The following is a 23739-nucleotide window of genomic DNA, read 5'->3' on the forward strand; positions in this document are numbered from 1 at the left end:
CTTGCAACTTTTTTTTTTTTTATTATAAAAAGGTACAATCTATGCACCCATTTCAGTCAACTAAACTAAAAACAAAACATACACAACAAAATCACATTAGTAAGAGATTGATACAATATTTTATTGACCAAATGAAGCTGACTTCTGTCTATGTTTAGACAAAAATAAAACGTTAGCAAGAAAGCATATTTTGTGACATATATGTTTCTATGATTGGCTGGTGTGGTGGAAAAAAATATAAATAGTAAAAACAAAAGCAAGAACCATTTGCAGGCAATTGTTAAATATATGAACTTGATACTATTTAAATATACAAATAATATTGAATAACACTTTTAAAATTGTTACTTTCAAAATTGTTACTCTAATACTCATTACAAGTGGCCATTTAATGTAGTCCATAAGTTTACTTACAGAAGCTTAAGAATATATGCGTGTGGAAGCTGTTTTTTGTTGCAGATAACAAGTGAAAGTAGGATTGGTTTTATTTAAGTATTATTTAGTACAAGTTATATTAGTAGATAGGGACATCATTAATGCAATCTTTCTTGACTTAGAAGAAAGTAATGACAATTTTAGCCTTGCATATATAAATATATTTTTATCTGCTTTCAATAAAGACCCACAAAACAGAATGACCAGCAGTCTAAAAACAAATCTAAATGTTGAAAAAAAATCATCATCAAATATTAAATTATCAATTTGAAGAATAAGGTAATGAAACACAGCAATTTGTTTATAATAAAAAAATTCCACATTTTATTAAAGCTTGTATGTTGCAGATGTTTCTGAGAAGAAAAAAAATAACATTCAAAATTTTTAATTAATATTTGATAAAACAAACTATTTCTAACTAATTCTTTAAATCTAGGGGAGATAAATATTACAATGTTAATTCAGATTTAAAACTAAATCTATTACAACCATACAATCTTAATTTTAAGTTTTTTTACACTTCCTCTAGCAAAATACTATACCACCTTGTGGACCATCAAAGTATATACAATTTTTTTTTTGCCAGGTTTAATTCATGCATGACTAATAATTTCTGAAGTCTGAATATATGTCAACATTGAACACAGCACTAAATTAATTTGCATCATATTAACACCAAAAAAAAAAAAGAAAAGTCTTGACACATGGCCAGCATCTGACATTTGTTGACAAGAAGAGAATGAGTATGAAAGTTAGCTACGTATTAAAGGCACTGCAATTGTTGCAAATCAAAAAAAAAAAAAGTTCTGTAGCTTGGAATCAACACAGAGACATTGCACTAATTACATCAACAATAGAATACATGAACAGTTTTCTGATAAAAGAGAGGCTGTCTAGAAAAGAAATAGCTCATGGTTGGTTGCTACATAGCCAGCATAAGTTACTCCTATCAGGAGATTTGAACGATGTCCATGTATCTCAAATCTAAAAAGTGGACTTGACACAGAACTTAATGAGTGCATTTATTTTTTGCAAACCTATCTTTCCTTTCACTTCATTTTTATAAAAATTTGAATTATTTTACTGAAATTATGTATATAAAAGACAATCATGGCAATATATGAAATTAGCATATTTTGAGTATAGAAAATTAAATAACACAGAAACTGTTGTTAAAAAGTTGTTTTTAAAAGATTGCTGTCATTCTGTTTCATGTAAAATCTGTACTCATGCTGTTAAATTCATGCCAAAGGAAGTAATACATTTTCTGCACTTTAGAGCTAGTCCTACCAGCTTAAATATTGCATGAAAAACTTGGGTTTACATGAGAAAGAAATTGTAGATTGAGGTGAACAGATAACAAATGTAATATCTAGAATGAATCACATGGATAACACCAGTTTATGACACAATGAATAACACAAGTTCATTAAAGATAGAAAACATTGATTAAAACCAATTACGTCCAACAAGTTTTTAACTCAAATTAACGAGATCAAAATAATGACCCAAAATGAAGAGATATCCATTTAAAAACAATATCACAACAATCAGTTCAAAAGTGGTTTCCTAAATCCCAGCAGAATGGTTGAGTGCATGAGGCTGATAAATTAAACTGACTGCCTTGAAAATGTTGCATAATGTTTCTACCATGTTAAGCTTAACCAAACAAATAAACTGATGGCAAATAAATATATAATAGACTTGGTCGACATGAAAAAATTATACTATGCAACTATTAAAAAAGATTGCGAAAATTTATCAAATTTATAACCAGTTTTTTAACAAGATTTCAAAGTATACCCAATGTTGAAATTGACCTATCATAACCAATAAACTGAAGCCCTTCCATGAAAATGATTGCATACAATTTGACCAAAGAATGAATGAAGATCATGATTTCAGAAGACACCTCAGACAATGCAGAGCACAGGGTTTACTGATTTTATTGTGGGTGTAAAATAGTGACCATATTAATGTGAATTATATCATAAGCTCCCAACTTCACTGTAAATTAGTTTGAGCCTACCCCCAGAACTTGGTTAGTTTGATTTCAAGAATGACTACTTGACATCACTGTTACAAATACATCACAGTTATTTAAAAAAAAATTGTTCTTTATATGTTGAGGTCAGTTGTTCAAATAAACATGATTAAAAAAAAATGTGAATGGACAATGAAAATCTATGTAAGAACAACAGAAAAACAACAAATAAATAAAAAAACAACTAAAACTAATAACACAGTTGCTATAATGAAAAACTATACAATAATGCACAACTTGTTGACATTGAGTTTATATACAAAACAAATCTTGACTACGTTTAGCTTTGAGTTTTTCAGGTTGAAAAGATGTCTGTCAACTCAAACAGTTGAATAAAATATTAAACTTGTTCAGAACTAGAAAATGTAGCTAGGAAACAATAACACACCAAGGCATATGAATTATTTAGTTTGCAAAAAGTAAGCCTACATAATAGCACTGAAAATAAAAGTGTAAATAGACACCCTTGGAATGCAGTGTAGTAACAGAAACAAACAAACAAACAAAAAATACAAAATTAAAAACCAGAGTCAACAAAACAATGATATATTGATTTAATTACAATAGATTTACAAAACATAAACTTTGGTGAGAAGAAAATAAAAACATTTTCAAATTTTTGTCAAAACATACACCGGAATCCTGATGATACGAGGAACAAGAAAAACATAAAAATACTTTTTAAAAAAACAAAACAAAGCTTATACGAAATGTAACTGTATCAATTAGTTTGGATCAATCATGGAATTAAATTTGTAATACATCTAGACCAACAAACTGTGCCATTGTTTTTACCAATACGTTATGATCCTACCACTTATCTGGACCAATTATGAAAATGGAAAGGAGGGGAGGGGGTAGAGGGAAGAAAGATAGGGATATCTGGGGGAATTTTACTATAATCAGTTTTTAAAAGCCTTTAAAAAAAAAAGGAGGGAAAGACTTGATTCAAACTCGTGGCTCGAGCCTCCTCAAGCTGATTTACTCAACACTCTGCTAGCGAGACATTTATGACTATAGAAGATTGTATAGTTATTATTTTTTTTTTTTCAAACTTACTTTAAAGCAGCGACCTAATTTAGCTTGTAAAACTATTGTACACTTCTTTTCCTTGTTTGAGATAACAAACAAAATAATTTATTACCATTAGTTAATTAACTAATTGATTAATTTTTTAAATTGATTCTTGTGTTGTCAGGTAAAAGAAATAAATGTGCAAAATTTTAGCTTGATCCAAGATTGGGTGTCTGAAAATAATGTGTACAAACATTTTACCAGACAGACAGTGAGCTGGTATAAGCTTGATAAAAAAAAGATTTTTTTTTTATCCCAAAATCTGGAAGTGTCATTTTTTTTAGCAATAATTTCATTTCTAGGACATATTAGCTAGATCAAAATTGCACAAGAATTTATAAATGTTACATAATTTTGTTAAGCCTTTGTCATCTACACTCAAAGGGCCTCATCACAAAACAAGTATTAAAGGGAGCTCTCATGACTTTTTTGAGAAAGCTTTAGTACAGTTAGTTTTTTCCAAATACACCAGGCAAATTGTTTATGATAGCAGAGAAAAAACATTTATATCTCAATACTATATATGTAAATTTTGCGCTATTAGGATATTGGCCTTAACTATTCAGGTGATAAAAGGTTTCTCAATTTCTCACTTCATGTGTTATGTGTTGAAACCCTTGATTGATACAAAAACATTGTATCAACTGCATGAGTGGGAAATGGCTAGATATGAGTGACAATAGCAGGAATGGAGAGAGGTGCATATATGTTTATATATACATTTAGTGTTTTGCTTTTACATTGAGCTATAGAAGGGTCCTTTTCTTAAAGGGTTTTCTGTCAGATGAGTAAGTGGGTGTGACTTCCCATGCTGCAAGCGTCTAATTTTCCTCCCTTCCTCATTAGGCTGGAACTCCTCAAACCCCAGAGATCTTCTGCCTTTGGACCGGTCAGATGAAGGTGACGATTCGCTATCTGTTGATGGACACTCAGCGGATAGAGGCCTGACAGGTCTCCAGGCTTTGGGTTCTGAGCACTGCAGGTTTATTTTATTGAATGGCAAAGGAGCTGGTTTGTCAAATGTGGTAGAACTGAGGGGAATTTTCCCCTGTTTGCTGGCAGTTGGTCTCATGACAGTGTCTGTGGTCTCATAGAGCTCAACCTTGATCTCAAAAGGGGAAGTACTGAGCTTAGTGGTGTTCTTTGAGGGGAGCTGCATGCCACTGTCAAGTGATACCTGTCTGTTTGACAATGTCTGCAATGAAGCTGAAAAGGGTATGTCTAAAGAAACTGATGTGGCTTTAGATTTATCATAACAGCGATGTGTAAATAGGCTCTGATCTAAGGAAGGTGATGCTAGATTATCCAAAGCAGTGCAGTTTGATTGCTCAGATGAACATGTACTGGCTAACCCTCCAGGAAAGTCAGAATAAGAAGTTATGTTTTGATCAACTTCTGGAGCCTGAGTCTCAAACTTGTCCACCAGATTGCGTACCACTGAAGGCTCCATGCTAGCATCACCTAAAGGTGAGTGTGGAGAGTAGGTGGAGGACTGGGGTGAGGAAACAGCACTACTGCTAGCTAGAGAACTGCCACATACAAATGTGATGGGTTCTGCTTGAACAAACTCTAAAGACGATGGTGCTACATTATGCTTGTCTTCTGGTAGTAACCTTAGATTAAAGCTTCTAGAAGTTGGAGAATGGCATTCCTGCTTGTCTGGCTTGAATGCATGTCTAACAATGGCACTTGGTGAGGCCAATTTTTGCCAGCTTTCTGAAAAAGAGCTTGTATCTATGTCCCCTGTAGATAAAGTTCTGCCAGAAACTCTATCTTTATTAGAAGAAAATCTAAACTTGTCTTCAAATCTCTTGCTCTCAGCGTCCAAGCCTGGATTCTCAACATGCACTGCTGAGTTGGTTTTCTTTTCAATCTTTCTCACCAGGTATTTCACTTTGTTTGTACAGGACTCTTCATCTTTCTCTGATGACTCAGAAGATGCAGGGCTCATCAGCAAAGCCGAGCCAATTTCTCTAATCAAGGCCAGTGTTTTAGAGTCCAAGTTACTCTTTGCCAAGTGTGTTTCCTCTAAGGGCATGTCACGAATATTTGCATTACTGTTTAGAAGCGAATGCTCAACTGATTCAATTTTTGCATGATCAAGATCAGATGAAGTATATCCCAGAATGGCCACTGGGTGAGTCATTTCAGGACTGACCAGTGACCTGTATTGACCTTTATCTGGCTCATATCTACCTTCTAATTCTGTTCAGAAAAGAAAAAACATTTTTTAGAAATAGTTCTTAATGTAATCAAAATGTCTAGATAAGTTAAAAGAAAGACAAGATGAAAAGAAACTAAGTATAAATAAAAATAGAACTAAGCAGTGTATGTTAAATGTCTCAAGTAACACATTGCTCTTTTTAATTCTAGAATACTCAAGTAAAACTTGAGAGTTGCCAATTGACTTGACCTGTGGCAATAAAAGCATTGATAGGTCAGCTGCATTACACATTTATGCCAAGAACTGTATTGTTTTTGGAATTCAAAATAATGGAGAACAACCTTTTTGGTCTTTCAAATGAAATGTTGGTAATGGCAGACAACAAACTAGGGTGAATGGAGAAATTTATGGGAGTTGAAAGAAAAGGCCACAAAGAAAAATAAATCACTCATTTAAGATAAAAATGTTGAAAACTGATGATCTAGATCAATTTAAATTTGACAAGTATTTGCCTTTCTGTGAAATACAAACTTCTCTGTGACTTTAAAATATTGAATAACATTTTCATTTCAGTTTAAAAGCCAAAGAAATGTGACATTCCAATATAAGTGGATGGTTGCCTGCTCTTGTGGAATGTAATCTTGACAGTCATCTCAATAATCACGGATTTAAGCCATTCCCACAAGTACAGGTAATGAATAGTTGTAGCCTCTTTCTGTTTGAAGATCAAACTGGTTTTACACAATTCTTATGCTTGGTAATATTATTACACTAAGAAATGAGTCCAAAAATGGTATTACTTATTTAATTAATTTTAAGACTTTTAACAACTTGCAGCATAACTTGATGTTAAAAGTGCTGAATTATTATAGTATCCCTTGGAGCACTGTTTCTCAAACTGAGGGGTGTGCCCCCTTGGGCATAATAACAAGGGTGTGCAATGTCCTGACAAGGAAAGGGGGGGGGGGGATGGTCAAATTTATTTTTTGGGGGACTAAAAATTATGTATTTTCATTATAATTATGAATCCATGTTGGAATTTTGACCAAGTGAAAAGAGATTATCACCCCACTGTTGGAGTTAACAGTGCTTACCCAGACCTCCATCTGGTTAAATGGGGCATTAACACAGGTGATGGCTGGGTGCTAGTGTTTGAGAGTTTTATAGATTTTGTAGCCTATATAGTACTTCCACATGTTCTGGCTCAACTTAATAACTTAGCTAGTATAGTGGAAAAAGAGATGAGACTTATTGTCCAAAGTCATTCTTCAAAGTACAGTGGAGGAGGTATGAAAAAAGTCTCATCCAAAGAAAAGCTGTCTGGATAACATAAAAGAATGGACCGGCCTCTCTCTTGAAATCCTGCTAAGAACAGCTGCTGACCAGGAAAAGTGGAGAGGATTTGGTTACACTATATCGCACAGCATGTCAACAAAACAATGAGATGACAATGTAGTAATGAGGAAAAAGGCTCTGTTTTAGATGCTCAGAGACAAGTCAGTCAACAGCAACTTTTTAAAAGTTAAAATATTTTATTTCGCCACAAAACTGACACTACACAAAAACTTCTGATCATGCAAGATGCAAGTGAAATATGGAGAAAAAGATAATGGATCAAAGATATTGAAAATAATTTTTTGGATGCGGTTACCTGACCATTTTAAGAACAAAATAATACTGCAATGATGTGACCTACTCCTTGTACAACAAGAAGCAGGTTAGTTGAACAGGCCAAATTTAAATCACAGCATCACTGTTTTTAGTACAATAAAAGATTATCCATGAATGAAGAATTTAAGTTTATGACTAGACAAGCTTACCCATTTTTTGTTTACGGACCAGCCCAGACTTGATGGGAGTTGCTTCATCACCAAGAATGTGTAAAGTTACATTTGCAGCAACAGCAGGATATGCCATGGAGTCATCTGAATCATTAGAATATCAAATAAACAAGTCATCACAAAATCAATATGCCCTAGAGATACCTTCACTATAATTTATCATATTGCAGATTTTTCTTTAAAAAGTAACATAAAAATAAAAAAAAAAGATTTTTTTTTATGCCGCATAAATCTACTAACAAAATTCTAGTAGGTGAAATAGATCCAGACTTGGAAAAATTAGTAGATGATAGTTTGACTAGAAGACTGGATCTAGTTTAGAGTTACAGTATCAATATTGTATATTAATAAATTGTAGAAGTATTTGTATACATCTGTATAAATTGTCACAAATATTATTTCTACTAATGAGTTCTACATATAAGAAAATGCAAAATGTTCCTAAACGTCTATCTATTTATTTAACTCTTTATTGAATACATGCAGGAATTCTCACTGACATGCTTTCAAAATAATAAGATTTAAGCCAAAAAGATGATTATATTTTTAAAAATTATAAGATATAGATTTCACAGTGTGGCCAATAAGCTAGTAATAAACTATCACACCTTTTTGAACCCTTGAAAAGTTTGCCTCTAATTGTAAAAAGAAAAAAAAAATTTGTTTCAAATATAAGACTTCAAAATAATAAAAACTAATATAATAAAAAAAAAAAATCATTTATTAAACGGATATCAAACAATTATTCGAGAGTGGTGGGAGATTTAAATCTAACTTTAAACAAACTCAAAGAAATTACCTACCCCTTAAAGGAGGCTTTTCTGGCTTTTTAATACTTGAAGCACTAGATAAACTTGTCAGAGTATGGTCACTCAAATCTAAAGAGCTTAGGTCATTTAATGACTTGCCCCATATGGGTGACAAAATTGGACAGTGGGTGAGTCTCCGATAAGTTTTTAACCTGGACTTCTCTCCTTCATGCTTGAGTGAGGATGACCTTTGAACTGGACGTGTGGAAAAAAAAATATCCTCATCTCCTTCTCCACTAAAAAACCTTTTTGTTTTAGAAAAAAAAATGACAGTAAATGTTATGAAAGCTTTTTACAAGAAACTACTAATGATTAAAAACGAAAACATTGTATATCATTATTACAAGTTTGTATACATGAATATTTATACATTATATATAAGTGCAGCTAATAGAAGATCTTGTAATCAGTTTGGGATGTAAAAATAATGGATATATAAATGTAACAGGTTTGTATTTAAATACGTCACAATAGAAGTGAATAATAAATCCCAATACATTACTTAGTCTTGCCCTAACTTATATGTTACCATTTTAAAATATGTAGGAACTGTATTTAAGTTGTTGACGGGATTCCTTATTAGCTATAAGCTAAGAAAAGAAAAAAAGAATAATTAATATTTGATTTTTCTTCTATTACAGAAAGATGGCCTAATGGGAGAAATTATTTTTGTTGCCATGTAGTTGATTAATGAAGATGTGTTCGTATTTAGAATTACAAATGATTTGTGTGTTTAGTTGAAAGATGTGCTGCTGAGGTGATAGCTGGTGCTAGTGTTTAGTTGAAAGATGTGCAGCTGAGGTGATAGCTGGTGCTAGTGTTTAGTTGAAAGATGTGCTGCTGAGGTGATAGATGGTGCTAATGTTTAGTTGAAAGATGTGCTGCTGAGGTGATAGCTGGTGCTAGTGTTTAGTTGAAAGATGTGCTGCTGAGGTGATAGCTGGTGCTAGTGTTTAGTTGAAAGATGTGCTGCTGAGGTGATAGCTGGTGCTAGTGTTTAGTTGAAAGATGTGCTGCTGAAGTGATAGCTGGTGCTAGTGTTTAGTTGAAAGATGTGCTGCTGAGGTGATAGCTGGTGCTAGTGTTTAGTTGAAAGATGTGCTGCTGAGGTGATAGCTGGTGCTAGTGTTTAGTTGAAAGATGTGCTGCTGAGGTGATAGCTGGTGCTAGTGTTTAGTTGAAACATGTGCTCTTGTGATGCTAAGTCTCTAAGCTAAATAGTTCTTGGTACTGTGTATCTGATATTTGATTGAAAGAGTAAAGGCAGTTAATATTTATGCTGGAGAAAAAGAACTTTATTAACAAGTAGCCATAGCAATGCTATTTCACCTCCCCTAAGGATTTAGCTCTTCATGCAATAGTGCCTATTGCGGTAGGATGCATTATTTATGATAGACCCCTAATGTTGTAGGATGAAATAGGAAATAATCAGCAGTAAGAAGAGCTCATCATGTTCAGAAGCAGAACAAAAGCATGGCTACTCTTTTTTTTTTTATGAAACTCGGATTTATTTAATGAAAATTCTTTTGATGAAAGTGCCAAAAGCACAGTAAATAAGGCCTACCTGGGAAATTGAGTATTTTTTAAAGTTTGTTTTTATTTTAAAGGTATTAAATGTAATTATTAAAAAAAAAAGACTTACTTTTCTATTTTTTAAAGTTGTTTATTTTTTTGTAGTAGTTCTATATTAATTTTTTTTTTAGATTTTGTTTCAACTTTTTTTTTATTCTTAACTCTCATAATGTCTTATATCAAAAGATGCACTAACCGTTGCCTATTTTCAATCTCCTGCTTTGTTCTCCTGACAGTTCCAGGTTCTAAAGGAATCTCCTCTCTCTCATACAGGGACATGTACCCACCATCCATGTCAGCCATAGAGGACAACTCCATACAACTCTGAGACTGAGACAGAGTAGGGTGCTGGTGGTAGGCGGTCCTGTCCAGTAGGTTGGAGTCATCATTTGATTCTTTGTCTGTAGGATTAGAGCATTTATGTTGACTTGAGTATATAGATAAATATAAATAAGATCAAATATGATGACAAAATCTCAAGAGACCCCATTCACTAATTCACTACATAAGGATGAAAAGAAAAGGATATGTATAATATATTTAAAAAATGCCTGGGAGGTCTTATAAATTACCAATATGAAGCACATAATATACAATGAATGTTATACTGCATGAAAAAAAAAAATCATGGTTTAGCTGAGCAGAAGAGAAAATTCAGACACCAACTCTCAAATTTGTTTACATTGAAATCAAATCAACAAAAGACTGAGTCATCTCCTATCTGGGTACCAATAGAGAAATTCTTCTTATTGACAAGAATAACACACTTAAGTGTTGGGTTGAACACTTCAACGTTTCAATAAGTATCAGCACAAAATGTATTGCCACTTTAATTTGCTGATCCTTCTAGGATAAATTAGGCTTAATGTCACAGCTAACATTTCTTTTGATAAAGCACAAGGGCTGTAATTCCATTCCACAGATATCTTCTAACAGAACACAATATGCTCCAATATTTGCTAACAGCTGATTATAGTTCTAAAATGAGCTAATTTATGAAAACTTTGAAAAAATAGAAATTTGGATATGAAACAAGAAATATTACTGCAACAATACTGCCCTCTCACATGTAACAAGAATCTTTGCAATGTTCATGACCTGAAAATGTCACCATCATTGTCTGATATCCAGATTGGATACATTGTTGTTTTAGTCAACCTCTAAAGTCACTTCATTTCCAAGCTCAAATTCTATGTTTTTACAAAGCTTTTATTAACTCACTCTGTTTGGTAAAAAGTTTGTACATGTTATTTCTCCCACACCCAATCTCAGATTATGCTGAAATTTTGCACAATTTATTTCCTTAAAAAAAATTAACCAGTTAGTTAATTAACTATTGGTAATTAATTTTTTTGTTTCATATCTTGAACAAGGGAAAGAAATCATACTTGACAAATGTGGTGGTATAAACTGAATCAGTCCCTTTGAGCTCTGAGCATTTAAAATGCGATCATGTAAACATTCACAATAATACCCTCTTCTTTCCTCCCCCTTTCACAACTGGTCCAAAAAGTGATAGGATCATAGCACATTGAGAAAACTAAAAGCTAAACTATTAGTAAAAGTATTTATAATAGCACAAACTTATTATGTTTAGGCTGTCCATACATATAATTACATGATACAGTTACACTTAATATAAGCTTTGTTTTTTAAAAAAGTGTTTTTTTATGTTTTTATTATTTTTAAAAAAAAATTTCAGTTTATGCTATGAGATAGTAATACAGCACTCAAAGATAATAACAGATTTTTCATATTTCAATAAACAGTAGATCTGGTAGATTAAAATCCAATGTTTTGTCTCTTGTTACAGGTTTAGCCAGTAGAGTTGGTAGTTGGTTGAGTTGATAACCTCCTGTAGTGTTAGCAGTAATGAGCTTTGGGCAGGAGGGAGTCATAGGCCTTGGCTGGCTATCCAACTAAGAGAAGGAAAACTATGAATTCAAACCTTTGGTATCATTCATCTATACCCAAACATGGAAAAGCTTCTGGAGTCAACCCTGAGGAAAAGTCAGGACAGGCGATCCTTAGATAGGTTGAAGCACTTGGTGCTACACCCTAGCAAAGCCTGCATTGTTGCTGACCCCAAACTGTGTCAGCTATTGCTGTCCCTATGAATACATCAGGTGCATGGAGAAGGGAGATCTGCTGTGTGTGTGACATCATTTCTACCATAGCTAATGCCTAGGCATCCATCTTATTTCTATGAGATGATAAAAAGTTGCTTCATGAAGCAACTGAAGGAAGCCAACAGATATTTATAAAAATATATATATGCTACATCTAAAGAAAAAGAAATAAACTTATTGTACCTAATTGCCAAAAATGTGTATGTGAGAACATACAAGCCTTGTCCATATATAACGGTCAATGTGCTCACCTTTAAATTCTATAATTTCTTGTTCTGGAGATTTTATGTCCATTTTGTTGATCTCAAAATCTTGTAAAATCTGGCCAGTTTTATTAATATCTTCTCTCATTTTTTTCACCTGATATAAATATACAGGGTATTGCACAAACAAGGTACAGTAAATGTAGTAAACCAAGTTAAAGTTAATCATTTCTTATTTTTTTAAAGGATAAAGTGATACACTGGAATGAATAGTTTCTGAAGAAATAAAGTAAATTAGTGCATTTTACTGGCAGTGTTTAATTAGGAAGTGAGTGAAAAATATCAAAGGCAACTAATGCCCTTTGTTTTAGTGCTAATTTTTTAATTATTGTGTAGAAAATTATTTTACTAATAAATATAGATCGAGATACTATCATATTACTTTTCAGGAAAATCATTACTTGTATTTAAATTTAAAAGGTTGATAAAGCTACCTTTCCAATATTCCAAGGTATCTTTTCTTTCAAGAAATACTGACGTACTCCCATTTCTATTCTGCTGATTGCTATCTTGGCTGTTTTGGGATCATCAGTCTTATCACCTGTTGCTGAGAGCAATTCTTTCTCTTCAATACTGTGGTCAGTGACTTCTATGTCAGATACCTCTGGAGATGAAGTGGATACTAGCAATCCAGAGGTACCAGCATCAACCGCTGTTGAGAAATTATCTTCCAGATCAGTGGATGAGTAGTAAATTGACAACGGATTATTTGAAATGGAATCAACAATGCAGGGGCTATCCGAGGCAAGTTCTCTGCAGATCTGAATATCTCCAATGGTGAATTTAGCAGGATCACACTTAGCGTCATCTTGAGCTGAGATTACCTGGATTTTAGCAGCAGCAGGAGAGAAATGACTTAAGCTTGGCGAGGCAGCCTCCACAGCATTGGTCAAGTGATACCCTGAGGTACTTCCAGCAGAGTCTATATGGGTATCTCCTAATTCGGGAGAGTGAGCTGTCCCTTGAGTATTAAAGCAGGTTAATGTCTTTGAGTCTGGTATATGTATAGAGTCTGTGCGTACAATACAGTCTTCTACTTTATCAATGTTGGAATCTTCAGTCTCTAGCTTAATCCAGGAACTGTCTGGTTTAATTCTAGGCCCAAGGCTTCCGGAATGCTGAGATGAGCTGGCCAAAGAGGCATAAGGGCCAGACTCTGTCATTTCAGAATCTGGGGAAATTTGGCGGTCCAGGCAGGCCCTGGAGAAAGAGGCTGCACTGGAAGATGCACATGAAGATGGCAAGTCTTGAGAGAAGTCAAACACTTCTATTGGAGGAGGTGTTCGAACATCAGGAACAGCCTCTTCTACAGAATCAGCACTGCGTGACTCAGCAGCCTCTAGTTCCCTGTCAGCAGCAAAGTCTGAGGTGAGCATTTCTAGGCAGATAAAAAAAACAACTTCTTAAGCATTCTACAAACAATTTCTTATAATAAAAAATAAATAATATAATTTTGTATTTGATAATTAGGGGCTTTTTAAGAATTCAACAACAGAAAATACCCTCATAAAAAATGTTATGCCTTAATTTCATTAATATCACTAAAATCTAACTTCTATACCAACCTAAATCTTAGATACAAGCCTCAATGTTTTTGTAATGCTAATCTAAATCTAACCTCAATTCTAACACTAAAAGGAATTACATTCCAAAATACTAATTGTAAACCTAATCCTGAAATTAAGATTATTTCTGATTCTCACTATTAATTCCCTAAAACACTAAATATCAAACTACTTCAATTCAGAAACACATTCACTTCTAAGATACATTTAAAAAAAAACTGGGATGTATGCATATTATTGAGTTGGGACAATTCCCAATATAGCTTGAAAAGCTGTTTAGCTAAATAAATATTAATTATATTTCTTTTTTGTTTCAGTGTTTAACCTTTAAAGTAAAATGTAACAATAAATGATTAGTAGAAGTATTCATTCACAAACAGATTAAAGGATCAATGATACAAATGAAGCTGCATTTTTATCACTATTGAATAACTATGAACTAGCAGCACCAAATGGTGTGAGAAAATAATGAGGGAATAAAATACAAAACAGAAAGTTATGTCCTCAGTGACTTCCATATATAAAGAACTTTTGAGCTACTCAGACATAAATTACCTATAACTCTCTATCACTGGAACAACAGGGACAATACACATCCCCTCCCCCTTAAAAAAACATCCTTTTCTTGATAGCTGAGTGATAAATGTGACCATTTCAAATCATGTCCCATGGTTATAACAGTAAGAGTTGGTCTATAGTGTCTTTAGTTAATGTCGCAAACTATGGACTTAAACTGCTGCTTTTTCAGTTTTTGTTAATTCTATATTAAGTAGATATTTAGACGAAAAGGAATAAAATCAGAAATAGAAAACCAACCTGAGAGCCACTCTTCCTTCAGCGCCACACCCCCAGAAGCCATTGGCCAATCAGAGTGTGACATCATTGTGAAGAGGCTAGCTCCTAAAAAAGAACCCTGACCTAATTCTGCAGTTTCAGCTGGGTTTTCTTCCAGAAGGTTTTGGTTGGACTTGCTGCGAAAAATATCTCTTTGATTGCTGTATACAGACAGAAAAAAAGAAAGTTTGTACCTGACAACAATTTCAAGCTCATAAAGTACAAAATGGTGTAGGAAGAAAACTTGAAGACTCTTGTTATAAATGCTACATGACTTAATTTCTAAGAAAAAATTTTTAAAAAAGTAAAGAGAAGTCCCTTTCAGACCTTGCGATCTATTGGGGCAGATGATGTTAAGGTCATCTATTTCTATGGCCAAAGGTTAACGAACAGGGTGTCATGTGGCCAGCACAACCAACAACAGCCTTTACTTTCCCCAACTTAAGTAGGTACCCATTAGAGTTGAGTGGAGTCATGGGCAGCCTAAAAATCCAGAAAGTAAAAATCCCAGTCTTCACCGAGATTCTAACCCAGGATCCCAGTTTCAGAAGTCAAGTGCTTAACAACACAACTACCATGCCCCCTAAGAAAAAATATACTATTCTTAATTTCAGCCAAACTTAAAAAAAAAAGGTATTTAAAATATGCATAAAAATAGATGACAAGCAGAACTAGAAGACCTCACTTATAATCCTATAAGGTCTGTTGTCATTTTATATGCTCTAATAGCCCAATACTACAAATGCTATAGAGAAGAGCTGATATATTGTTCTGTGGCTACTTGATCTATCTGGCCTTTATTCTTTCTTTCACTATCTATTTCCCTACTAAATCAACTTATCGACCATGGGTCAGGGAAAAAAAACAATAACTAACCTGGCTGTTAATATTCCCTGGTATGTGGACAACTGCTCCATAAATCCTGGATTGGGATTCACACAGCCACGCCTTTCTTTGACAAAATCAAAAGCTTCTGACACAGTCCAACGCTTCTCTTTCATAAGGTAAGCCATAACCTGATAAAGAAAATTATATTTAATTTGTAAAGAGAAGTAATGTAGTTCTTTCTTTTTCTAATAATACAGTTATTGGCCTTGATTTTAATTTTTGATGATTGAAGTTATTCAACACTTGAAAGTTCAAACAGCTAAAATAATAATGTATTTAAATCTATAGCATTTCAATATCAATAAAACCTGTAATAGTAATAAATATGTTGAAGTTTCTCATCAGTAATGTTACTGACATACATACAAGTATAGATTTTTTATTTTCAATAAGCAACAGGCTTTTAGTATAATTTAAAGTGTAATATTTTGCGAGTATCAATCATTACGAAATTTTAACTATGTTATAGTATTTTTTGAAGATCTGTCAAGCTTTAAACTATATAGCTTTTCCTTGGGTTAAATCAAATCTCAGATTTTATAGTTCATTGAGGTGGTCATGAAAGTTCAAAGTTTGTATAAAAACCAAACAACACAACCATTAGTACATGATGAAACTTACAGTTGAGGCAGAGCGACTAACTCCCATTTTACAATGAACAAGTACTTTAGAGTTATGGTTCCTGGGAGAGAAAAAAACAACAAAGAGACAAACATATCAGTAAGTTTTTCAAAGCTTTAAAAAATATTCTTTAATGTAGAACCAGTAGTTTAAACTATTAATAATCCTAGGAAAAGTCCAGCCTGGAATGGAATGATACAAAATTCAAACAAGAACTACATATCACATACCTGGCTTTGGTGATAAACTTATAAGTCTTATCCCAATGTCTTAATAGTTCCTCCTCTTCCACGTCCAACACCCTGACATTATAATACTGAAACATGCCTACAAAGAAGTTATCAATCTCCCTTGTCACATTGAGAATGTAGCCAATCCTGGATGAAAGAAAAACATTTTTAAAGTTATAAATTGAAGAAGAGCTGATTGATCCATTGTGCCTTTAAAACAAAAATCAAATAAAGAAAACGTTACAAAGAAACAACTAATATGAACATTATAGAAGCAATCAAAAAGTTATTGTGGATTTTAAAGGTAGATAATTGTTCCAAAGTTATATTTGAGTAGTCTGAAAAAAAAAATATAATTGAAAAACACATGAATATTAAATATTTGACAATTAAAGCAAAAATAAAATTCTCTCTTCATCTAGTTTGAACATCTAGACTGGCACTACTCACAAAAAAAAGTTATGTGTAATGTGAGAATCGATGCTATTATTATATCTAAAAGTGACATATATATTGTATTATAATTGACAACAACATTAAATAAATAAATAAAAAAATTCAGAATTATAATTAATAATATGATATCAATAAAATTTCTGTAAAAAAAAAAAGGCAGACTCATGACACCATTCTTCATTTTTTTAAAATCAAATCACTAAAAGTATTCACCCATCGCTGGACCATTCAACCAAAAAAATAAATAAATGTACTGAGATATGACTGTGTAATTACAAACAGGGATCAAATCACACAAACAAAATGTAGTTTCACAATTTTAAATGTCCATAGAACAATATAAAACAATTTATACACTCTCTTTGGGTAGCAGTTTTGTCATTGGATATACATTTATAACAGTTTTTTTTTTATTGTTAACATTTCTGTATCTTATAATCAATTTTAATTTAGGTAAATATTTGACAAATTATGGCTAAAACTAATCAAAGTATTGACACTTGCATATTCTTGCCCGGGAAGCGTGGTCGCTTGAACTTGGCTACCTATGAATAAGCTCAAGGTTCAACACTCGACTCAAGCAGAGTTGTGTTTACTGAGCGCCTAAAGGCAGCACGGAAAACCTTCTTCCAGATAATCCCCCCCCTCCCCCCAAACTGGTCCACAAATGAGATTGGACATTGTGCTCTGAGCATGATATAAGCATGAAAGTATATAAAAGCTATAATTTATTTAATGTTTTTTAAATAGATGGGAATCCATAAGCTTTAGGTGTATCCAGCTTACAGAATACAGACACTTTGATCAAATGTACATTTTTTCAACCAAATAATATTTTTATTTTTTAGCACTAGAGAATTCAATTAAATATCAAACTGTAAAAAAGAGCAGAATACTCTGAATAACCTTAAGTACAAAAATATCCAATGAAGCTTATTCAGCTATTTAATTTAAAATAGACCATTGTTTTAGACAATCCAAATTTTGGTTATTTGGAGACTTAAGAAGTATTTAAAAAAAAAACAACATTAAATCAATTTATCAGAATAAAAGCTGCTAACATTTAACAGGAAACAAAAGTGACACTTTTTTAAAAGCAATTTAAAAAAAACAAAACAATAATTCAGTACGAAGTAAAAATGCCATTGCTATGGAAACTGAGCAGTCTGTACAGATTTAAATATATGAAAAAAAACTTACCCTTTACTGTTGAGTTCATCAAGATTGGAAGCATTCCATTCAGAGCCCAAGTAAAGATAATCTAAAATTTTGGAGGGTTCATCCATCTGTCCAAGTATCCTCATCACCTCCTCGTCAAAATAACTTTTGAATTCTATTAGACTCATTCCCAGACCCTCCTCAACTTTTTTCCTGAGCTGTATGAGATGAAGAAGGAACAAAGTTTAGATTAGACTTATCAAGCTAGTAGCAGACCAAGACAAATTGATGATCTTATTTGGACATTGTGTAGTGATTATATAGACTCTATTTCAATTAAAACAAGGATATTCCATACACAACATTAAATATGTCAGAGGGTTAGTACTAACTACTTACTATGATTACTTTAGATATGACTGAGGTGATGTGAAAATAACTTTAAATATGACTCCACATTTTTAGAAATGATCTAAGTGGTTAAAATACACTAGTATAGATATGACTTTAGTGGTCAGAACACACAACTTTAGATTAAACGGTTAAAATGCTTATTACAGGTATGAATGTGGTGGCAAGAATAAATATGACACTAATAGAATAAACTATTTAGACTTCAGTAGTTACTTCAACCTACTTCAACTATGACTGTAGTAGGTAGTTAAAAAAAAACACACAAAAAAAGACTGGTGGATACTGACTAAAAAAGTAATCTAGGACAACTCTATGAGATAATATGCTGTTGTTTTTTCTTAACCATATGGTCAGTAATAAAAAGTGCTTAAAGACATTTTACAAATAAGAATGTGTAAAGAAAAAATAAATCTCATTTCACGATAATCATTGTTGAGGTGATGATTTGAAATTCTGAAATCAATTTTGTTATGGTCATGATTTGTGATAGAAATTGGAGTTCTCAATTGAATTCAGTTCATAACAAAAGAAATAAGCCACACAAATGTTTGAGACAAACATCTATAAAAAAAGCTAACAAGATCCTCGAAATAAAGAATCACCCTTTGTGTCAGGATTTTGTGATTTTACCATCACAAAAGAGATACAAGACACCGATAGCAAAGACAAACAGACACAAACACTCTTTTGTTCCCCTGGCAATCAAATCATTAAATAAGAACAATCTGAAATAAACTTTGTCACATGTAAATTATGTGTGAGTCTGGTGTGAATATACACTTTGGTTTCTTATAGTTATAATGTTTTTTGTTTGGTGTAATGCACAAATTGTAAGACAAATTTCCATATGGACAATAAAGATTATTATTATTATTAAATCGTGAAGCAACAATATGCCATTAAAACATACTTTTTTTTTCAGATATACTAAATTACTTTAAAAGAAGATTTTTTTTGGCTTATCATTGGGTCTGACAATATCTTATTGTTTGAAGTCTAAAATTTTGATAACAGACTTAAATGCCAACAATAATAAAATGAATACTGCCTACAGAAGTTGGTAAGACATTGTTTAGTAACAATTGCTCCCTGTATAACAAAAAAAAAAAAAAAATAAATGAAAATAACTTAAGGTTTTAAAGGGCAAAAACAACAAAGAAAAGTTTAATTTTGCATTTTCTTTTTGACAAAATTAAAACAATACCATCACAGAAGTAGCTTCATCCAGGTCTACAGACATCATCACTTCCTTCAGTTTCTGACTTATAGCTTGCTTGATAACTTTGTCCTCACTATTCAAGACACAAAATTTATAACTTAAAATCTTAACGTTCAAAAGCAGTCACTCCTAGCATAGCACAACTAATAATAGTCTATATTTCTCAAATATTTTCTTTTGATTGCGACAACTCAAAATAGAATATAATTTAAGAAAACAGACTCGTAACAATAGATTAATTGAAAACAAATACACTTTGTAAGCCAGTTCTAAATCAAAAGTTTAATGCTTGGACTTACTCATCAGTTTTGATTGAAAGACTTGATGGTGCAAAGACTTCCACTCCCTCCACATTCCTAGATACATGAAGAGTAAAACTAGTTAAGCTATGACAGAGATAAGAAATCACATACTGCGAAGGAGGTTATTGAACATTTTATTGTCAGTTGCACAAATTAATCAATAAGAGTAAAACTCCACAGGCCAGGTGTTTATTCAATTTATGGCCTAATGTTAACAGTATTATGTCCCACCAACTATTAGGCTTTACTTCCTATTAACTGAGGCAAAAATACATGGTGATGAATCAAGGTTGGGACTTCAGGCAGGCCCAAAATCAAACTAAAACATGCCAGTGTCTTAATGAGGATTCAACCAAAGACATTCAAATTGGCAGCTTACTCATGCTTATCTACACAACCCATTCTTGGTACTTGATAATACAATAAAAATGACAGTCAATGAAGCGATGGTTAGCTTATAAGTAATGCCAAAAATTGTTAAAGTATTTAGCTAGCCAGGGGAGCAGATGAGTGGATAAGAGCTTGGCTTCGGAATTTGAGGTACTGGGTTTGAATCTAAGTGAAGAATAGGATTTTGAATTTCAGGATTTTTAGGAAGCCCCTGAGTCCTCCCAACTCCAATTGGGTACCTGATTTTCAGAAAAGTAAAGGCTGTTGATTCTTGTGCTGGCTACATGACACCCTCCTCATTAAACTTTAGCCAAAGAAACAGATGACCTTTACATCATCTGCTCTATAGATCGCAAGGTCTGAAAGGGGAACTTTCTTTATTTAAAAATTTATTTGGCTAGCCAATACATTTATTTCTACACATTTTAAATTAGATTGTGCAATTTTTTAAGAGATGAAAAAATTATTTGGTTCATAAAAACAAATGATCTTGCAACAAAGATACATCTATAGAATACTCTTATCCTTTCAACAACCAAGTCTACCAGTACGACAAAGAGAAAAGTTTAAAAGGTAGATCACTAATTGAGTGTATTCCATCAAAAGTGTCAGAAAAGAATTTTAGGTGGAATACTACTACGTGACCAGAAGAACATAAGTGACCAAGAACAACTAAAATGAGTTAAGTGAAGCCCTTATAATGGAAAGAGAATGCTGGCCATAAAAAGTGCTACACGACCCAAAAGGGTCTAAATAACTACAAAGCAACATGTAAAAGCATTAAACCTAAAATTTCTTAATCAATTCCAGTCTTGCCTTAGACAAGATATCAAAGATTATTAAGGCTTGATTAAGAAAGCCACATTAACTCAATATGTTATGATTTTTGGTTTTGATATGGATAAATTGTGGCATAAAGCACACACTGTTACAAAACTTAAACTTTTGGAAGATGAGATTTTGAACTCACCAGGCCAATGCCCTGGCAGCATCCCTGCGATCAATATGAGACTTGTAATAGCCAACCCAGGTGTGAGTCAGTCCATCATGAATGTACTTCATGTCTTCAGCTATATGCATGACCTTTACCAAGCTTTGTATAGCTGACCTATTCAGAAAAGAAGCAAGAAAATAATAAAAAAAAAAAAAAACAGCAAGTGAGCAGTTAAGCATTTTTATCAACAATGAAGAATCTTTTTTTTTTTTTTTAAAAAGTAAATATAAAAAAACACAATAATTTAAATATACAGAATGACAACATTAATTCCCCAAATAAGAGAAAGTTTAATTGTTTATATTTTATATATATATTTTTTATAAAGCCAACATTAAAAATATAGCTGCAATCATGGAAAAAAAAGTTGTCAAACAGTTCTTTTATATTCAGAAAAAAAAAATAAGAAAATGTTTTTTAGAAAGTGTATAAAAGAAATCTTCATTGAATATTTTGTTTTGTACCTTTTTTTTTTACAATATTGCCAGAAATTTTAGCGTTATACAAGCAATCGGTTTAGGGAAAATCCAATGTATAGACTTACCACATTGCCTGCACAGAGACTGGTTTAAATAAATAGCGTTGTTCATCTGTACATAGACTGAAGCCACTGAAAGGAGATTAAGATAATATTAAAACATGAAATAGACAAATTAAACCAGTTACAAATAATTCTTTCTAATTGAACTCAAGTGACACTGACCAAGAGATAAAGTAGTGTTTTCATTTGCCATCTGATTCCTCATAAATTTTAACAGGATCAAAGTTCTATTTCAGCAATGAAATACAAACTAAAGTTCTTGGCAAAGTGCTTATATTCTACTACCTATTCTGGACAAGTCCCAAAAAGCCTAATTAGTCTTGGAGTGCATGAGGCACTCTGACCGCACTTCACCGTGGTGGAGGCTGTCCAGGCCTGAGCAAGCTATTATAGCACAGTGCAGGACAGGTCACTGTCCTGTTGGCTCATATTTCTCATGGCTATGGCCAAATTTTGACTCACAGTGCCCCCCCCCCCACTTGGAAGAAGAGGAAACCATGTCTCATATTCTTTTTCACTGCTAATCTCCGTCTCAACAGGTGTGGGAAACCAAAAATTCTCTACCTGTATTGTGCAAAACAGCAGGGTTTCTGTCCAGGGCTTTTGCAAAAGAGAATTTGAGCCTCTCAAACCCTCACTCAAATGGAGTTTGATGATGATACCTATTCAAGTGACAATCATTCTTCAACTTTACATCTACCTCCTATCCTTATTTTCACTTCAAGACATAATAAAAAAAAAAAAAAAAAGGAGAATAACAACCTGATGGCAGTTCTTTAAAGGGAATGAATGCTATTGATTAGAAAAAAGCTTGTTTCAAAGGGCGTACTTGTCAGACTTGTTAAAGGTACAAGTGCTTTGTGTAGTTGTTTACAACATTACAAGTACAATATTTGCTTACCCATCTCCTCCTAGTTTGAGCTTTAGTCCCATCCATATAGGAAGGACCAATCCTATAAAAGCCTCAGTGATTGAGCAATCTATCCCCAAAATTACAGCTTCCTCTGTGTCCTGGCGCCCACGAGTGGAAACAAGGGCCATGTAGCGACTCCAGCAATTGACATCTTCCAGCCTGACTGCCTGTGAATAAGAGGGCCAAACTAAGTTATGTTATAAGAAAGACAAATCTTACTTTATGAAAATCCCTGGTTGTGAGCATACCAATAAAGAAAAACCATTTAAACTTGATAAAGAAGCTTTGATTACATTTAGTGTCCATGATCTAAATCATGAAATATTATTGTTATAGTTGAAATATTGTTGTGCAGTATTCTGTATAGTTTCAGCACCTCAAATGCTTTATTGCTTAATATGGTACATGTTCCAGAAGCTAAAAATTGGGACTAGAGAAATTTGCCAACCATAACCTTCAAATCTGCATACTCTATCGAGAGGTCCAAACAAGACACTGGCCCCAAAACCCCCATATAGATAAAAAAAACAAAAACACCTGATCTGGAAACCACTGAGTAATTATTTCTGCTATCCGCTCCCCCCCTCTCCAATATAAAAAATGAGAACCAAGAAGAGGAAGATAAAAAGGTATATATATATATATATAAAACACCAATCCTTCAGCTAAAAATACTATGGCTTCAAAGTAATTTTTGTTACGCAAGATGGCATTACTTACTATCTTGATAGTGTCTTCAGGTCTCAGTAAGTGAAGCATGCTCTGGAGGTGACTCTGTATCTCGCCTAGAACAACAAGGAAAAAACTATCACCAGTAACTAGCCTCCCTTTTTTAGTAAGTTACTTTTTTACATGTTTTAATGGCATAAACAGCTGATGACTA

The 23739-nt window shown here is 33.0% G+C and overlaps 1 protein-coding gene across 5 annotated transcripts in view; it reads right to left on the reverse strand.

The window, feature by feature from the left end:
* Positions 1 to 100: 100 nt before the first annotated feature.
* LOC106051541 (uncharacterized) overlaps positions 101 to 23739 on the reverse strand; it is a 37636-nt gene continuing 13997 nt past the window's right edge. For all 5 annotated transcript variants that reach the window (XM_013206726.2, XM_013206724.2, XM_056005781.1 and 2 more), the window contains 17 exons: positions 23577 to 23641; positions 22845 to 23023; positions 21947 to 22012; positions 21379 to 21516; positions 20016 to 20072; positions 19702 to 19789; positions 18126 to 18301; positions 16470 to 16616; positions 16240 to 16300; positions 15607 to 15746; positions 14713 to 14891; positions 12766 to 13709; positions 12320 to 12428; positions 10136 to 10340; positions 8362 to 8612; positions 7538 to 7642; positions 101 to 5758 (listed from right to left, as the gene is read on the reverse strand). In XM_013206726.2, coding sequence (XP_013062180.2) covers positions 4290 to 5758; positions 7538 to 7642; positions 8362 to 8612; positions 10136 to 10340; positions 12320 to 12428; positions 12766 to 13709; positions 14713 to 14891; positions 15607 to 15746; positions 16240 to 16300; positions 16470 to 16616; positions 18126 to 18301; positions 19702 to 19789; positions 20016 to 20072; positions 21379 to 21516; positions 21947 to 22012; positions 22845 to 23023; positions 23577 to 23641 — 4379 coding nt within the window. In that variant the 3' untranslated portion in view covers positions 101 to 4289. The remainder of the gene's footprint in view (positions 5759 to 7537; positions 7643 to 8361; positions 8613 to 10135; positions 10341 to 12319; positions 12429 to 12765; positions 13710 to 14712; positions 14892 to 15606; positions 15747 to 16239; positions 16301 to 16469; positions 16617 to 18125; positions 18302 to 19701; positions 19790 to 20015; positions 20073 to 21378; positions 21517 to 21946; positions 22013 to 22844; positions 23024 to 23576; positions 23642 to 23739) is intronic.

This window comes from Biomphalaria glabrata, chromosome 12, assembly GCF_947242115.1.
Source record: "Biomphalaria glabrata chromosome 12, xgBioGlab47.1, whole genome shotgun sequence".
Taxonomy (NCBI): Eukaryota; Metazoa; Mollusca; class Gastropoda; family Planorbidae; genus Biomphalaria; species Biomphalaria glabrata.